This window comes from Octopus bimaculoides, chromosome 12 (assembly GCF_001194135.2).
Source record: "Octopus bimaculoides isolate UCB-OBI-ISO-001 chromosome 12, ASM119413v2, whole genome shotgun sequence".
In the NCBI taxonomy this organism is placed as follows: Eukaryota; Metazoa; Mollusca; class Cephalopoda; order Octopoda; family Octopodidae; genus Octopus; species Octopus bimaculoides.
Genome location: NC_068992.1, coordinates 49,574,520 through 49,579,490, shown reverse-complemented (window position 1 = coordinate 49,579,490; position 4,971 = coordinate 49,574,520). Strand labels below are relative to the sequence as shown.

The 4,971-nt window shown below is 34.9% G+C and overlaps 1 protein-coding gene across 1 annotated transcript in view; it reads right to left on the bottom strand.

Moving 5' to 3' along the window:
• Positions 1-288: 288 nt before the first annotated feature.
• The window catches only part of LOC128249170 (uncharacterized), a 9,513-nt gene continuing 4,830 nt past the window's right edge, over positions 289-4,971 (bottom strand). The window contains exons 3-5 of the mRNA XM_052972026.1: positions 4,552-4,709; positions 2,391-2,505; positions 289-1,575 (exon numbers count right to left, since the gene is read on the bottom strand). Of these exons, the coding sequence (XP_052827986.1) occupies positions 1,368-1,575; positions 2,391-2,505; positions 4,552-4,709 (481 nt within the window). The 3' untranslated portion in view covers positions 289-1,367. The remainder of the gene's footprint in view (positions 1,576-2,390; positions 2,506-4,551; positions 4,710-4,971) is intronic.

Below are 4,971 nucleotides of genomic sequence, written 5' to 3'. Positions count from 1 at the left end.
TGAAAGGCAAAGTCGACCTCGGCGGAATTTGAACTCAGAACGTAACGGCAGACGAAATACCGCTAAGCAATTCGCCTGGCGCGCTAACGTTTCTGCCCCCTCCTCACCTCCCTTGATACTCCAAGCACGTGCTTATTTTGCTTAATGGTTAATCCAGTGCTGCCAATAGTAAAAAATTGTGGTTGCACCAACTGCAGAAATGCATCATATTTAAAGAAGATACATCCTATAAATTCAAACTAGGACATGTCTTTACTAGAAGAAATCATATTACATGTTTGTCAAAAAAGTTATTTTGTTGTTTAGTGTATTTGTTGTTTAGTGTATTTTGTTGCTTAGTGTAATGAGTGGGAGTAAAATTACTAATACAAATGAAACTTGAGAACTAGACTAATTATTCATAAGCAAAAAATACGCGATCCTAATATCAGACAAATCCATAGTTCAAAGAGAATAGTTAGACTTTTGAGGAACAATTAAAATCCCCCAAATTGTTAGTCGTTCCACTTTATCTTTGGTGTTAAAAAGTACACATATGAAATACGGACAAAGAGAGAAATATTTTTACTAAAAAATACAAGCCACAGAAAATTTAGCAATATAGTGAACGCATACACAGGAAGTCTCTACTTTGAATCTGAAACCGGGACTTAAAGTTTTCCAAGTAAGAAATCTTTCAGCTAAGATCATAACATTTCAGATTGAGTAATGACTTCATCGGAGAACTGACTAATAAGATTCTTTGATAAAATCCCAAATTGTGGAAGGTGATTGCAATGAGACAGAGTGAGAAGAAAGCAGAATGGAGAGATAGTGAAGTAGATGAATGGAATTAAATAAGACACTTTCGTAAAAATAGAATATATATAAATATAACAACGGAAATTTGTTAACACAACGTTTCAGCTGATATACTCTCCAGCCTTCATCAGGTGTCTTGCGGAAATTTCGAACCTGGGTTCTCATTCCTAAGGTATTTTTCGATATTATTATTATTATTATTCAGGTCCCTGCCTGGAATCGAACTCGGAATCTTGGGGTTAGTATACCGAGCTCTTAACCACTACGCCATATACTCTATATCACCCATCTTATCTCAAAACAACTAACACCTATCAATTTGTTTGCTAAAAGCCTTTGTGGTCAGTTGCCCTACAAGAATTAGCAGCCAAATTTCCACTCAAATTACACCCTGCTATATTACAAAAGGGACACACACTGTGTTGCTTATACACTGCTAGGAAAAATGGGAAGGTCATAGGTGGAGCACCTTTGACCACAGGCATGCTGTATTGGAACTGGTGTGGTATGAAACTACTGCTAGTGATACTACACCGCTTCTCCTATTACTATTACAACTACTACTCCTAGTGTAGGAATATTTCGAAACACAATTGCTTCTTACGTTTATCAATGTCTTGGCTTTTAATGTCCTTTAGTTGTCGAGTGATCCATTCTGTATTGTAACACCGAGATATGTCTGGTTCTTCCCAGATACCAGTAAATGGCGAACACTGTGGTGATGTCATAGTTTGGCTTGTTGGCATTTCCAGAAGTACTGCCGTTGTGGAAGAACTGAAAAAGAAACGAAAAATATTATCAGTCGTGTTTATTCATTTTCTTTCATCAGTTAAAAAGAAATGCAAGAAAAAACATCAGCATGGTCTAGATTTGAAGTCATAATCTAGTAGGAGAAAGATAAATACAATAATGTATTTTGCCTGCAATCTATTATTTATACCACCTCATTAGCCTGAAATTCAATATTAAATATTTTTAAAGTAAAGTTTAAATCTAAAGAATACTATTACATGTGCCTTTGTTAATTATAATTTGTTGTTATGATTATTTAATACAAGGTATGAGAAAATTGGTATAGTTGGTGAAGTATTAAGGGACTAGGCAGTTAGTTGAAGTGGGGCGTCACCATCGTCCTCATAATCAGTAGCCTCATCAGATCTTCGTATATTTTCCTATACATGCACAGAATTGCCTGATTCCACCTTTCGACTTGCAACTTAGTCTCACAAACGAATAGCTTAGACCTTTAGCACGTATAAAATCATATGATGAAAATGAAAGACGAGTCCCTGTGTTAGTTCATCTATAATGAGACAAGTCATAGAACGATCTATTTCTTCACTGATCATCATATACTAACAATACTTATTGCTCTACAACAAGGAAAACCTTGGTAGAGCACGGCAAAACTAGGTCATATTCTGTGTAAAAAGTAGTAGTGTGAAGTAATCTGAACTAATAGACATCAAGTCTATGATTTTAAATCTCACTCGGTGTTTTATTTACTATAACCATGCAACATTTTCTCATAAAAAAGCGGACACAGAAAACTTCAAACTCTGAAAAGAAATAAAACAACACAAACGAACCAGAGCCTTGTTGCTACATTTGTACCACATGTAATCTCCGCAGTAGTTCCTACTTTTGTCATTGGCCAAAAGAAAGTATGATTGTTAGTTGATGTTGTGTTCTCATTACAATGCACTGAAAAACAACGAAACGTGGATACGAGATATATTTCAGAAAAAGTCATTGCTGTGGTTTTGTGGTTTATATACTAGGAAGTAATGGATAGTGATAAATGTGGGCATATATTTGAATTTTAACCTACTACTACTGCTACAATTGCTTGTAGTAGTAGTAGTAGTAGTAGTAGTAGTAGTAGTAGTAGTAGTAGTAGTAGTAGTAGTAGTAGTAGTAGTAGTAGTGGTAGTAGTAACAACCGTAATTGTCACAGAATAGTTTGCATATGCTGGCTGATTTGAGGACAATGAGATGTGATATATTAATAGCGTAAATGGAGTCAAATACTCTCAGCATCACATAATCTGATTATGTAAAAAGAATGGATATTTTCATCAAACTATTGAAGAATTCAATCGAAAACAGTTCACTCTTAAAGAAATTTTATTTTCCTTCCAAGATATTTCAAAAAAGAAATATTTCCTTCCTTATTGACATAAGCACAAAAAAGAAATGTATGGCAGCGGTTTACGGGTAGTGAATGAAAAAAAGGATGAGATGTGTTTAATTTTCTGGATTAGAAATGTTTTAATTTTTACAAATTGTAATCTCATCTCGTTTGAGAATGTAACTGAGAATAAAAAGACTTAGTCAATATCTCCAGAAGAAAAAAATTAGTAAGGACCTTATTTCTATACGACATACGGTGCTGTTCGCATTGCCATACCCGATACAAACGTCAGCATGCTTTTCCGCTAGAGTCCACCTCTTCACCTGAAGCCCAGGAGAACTCGAAAGGCCAAAAACAAAGGCTTTGTATGGGCGTCAACATGGTAGAAACAGAACTTAAATCACCTAAAGTCACACAAGAATAGAAACTGACGACACTACACACATAAACATATAGTGACCCAATACGCAATATTTCACTGCACTTCATCAGCGTTCTGCAACAAATACAATTCTAAATATTATAGAAAATTATCGACAAATTCGCATGCAATATAATATTACAAATTACAAAAAAAGAAAAAAAAACCCTAACCCTAACCCTAACCCTAACCCCGTGTCTCTCAATCCTTTTTTTATTTTATTGAATTCATCTTCGATTCAAGAAAAAGGTAAATAAAAATCCAAGGGCTCTTGCTACTGACTCCAAATGAAAATGAAAGATAACTCAAGCAGTGTCCGAATATTTGTTACAGCAACGTGGTACTTTATACGACTCTTTGAGCTCTGAAATCAAACACTGCTGAGCACAACTTCATTTTCCATCTTTTCAAAGATTATAAAACAATTTCCCAATCCAGGGCGGTAGACTAGCGGAACTTGATTCGTGAGTTACTTCTTCCGGTACTTTAATTTCTGGGTTCAAGCTCTATTTTGGCTTCCTTAGTTGGCAGAAATAATTTGTCGTCCGCTAAACATCATCACTTAACAGATTGGGTGTCATTAGTGGAAGAGTATACAGACTGTGTCAAGAATTTGAACTAGTCGTCAAGTGTGACAATTTGAACTAGTCGTCAAGTGTGACAATCCATTCACACCAAACTCGAAGGCCTTGTAGAAGGGTCAAAGGTACGACTTTGCTTCCAGACTAAAAGATAAACGAAAATTAAGAATCCTCATGAATTAACATATCATTAACAAGAAGACAGTCCATTGCTTTTCTGGAGACAACGGGGCAGCTGAATACATGTATTGCTACCCAATGGTCGTCACCGGCAGGCACAGCTTTATCCTCACTTGACTCTAACCACTCACAGATACAGGATGAATAGAAAACCATTCACAGCATAGAGTAATTTTCACAATTAAAATGAAAATGTGCAGAGAAAAGCAGCTGAGAGTGACTAATATGAATTTTAACGAATAAAAGTACGAAATAAATTGCTGATTTAATGAAATTATCTTCGCTTTGAAAGGTAAACAAATGTATGTGTATGTGTATGTGTACGTGTGTGTGTGTGGGGGAGTCTGGCTTCGATGGTATCATCTTCTACTGATAATGATGATAATAATGACGAGGAGGATGGCTATAAAAATAATGAGAAACACACTACTTACTTTCACCTATCAATTCCGTGTTATTTTTCTGAATTCCAAAGTTATGTAATGTCTGTGATGTTTTTAAAATTTTATATATGTTTCTTCTCACTTGATCCTTGGTAATTTTGCGTAGCACAGTGCAGCGAATACTAAATATTGTTCTACCTTTCTCCGAACTGAAATAATATTTTTTTAAAATTATAAACTAAACATAATTTGTTTAAACAACGCTCACCAGGATATATTGGGTCATCCCATAAATAATGCGGTTTTTTTTATTCTTCTTTTAATTTTCAAAATTAAGATTAACAAAGATCTTATTTAATCTAAAATATACTCTCCTTCATTTTCTACAATGCTCTTCCATCTATCTGGTAGACTTGCAAGGCTCCTCTTCCAAAATTCACTGCGAAATTAGTGTCAACCTTTTCCTATATA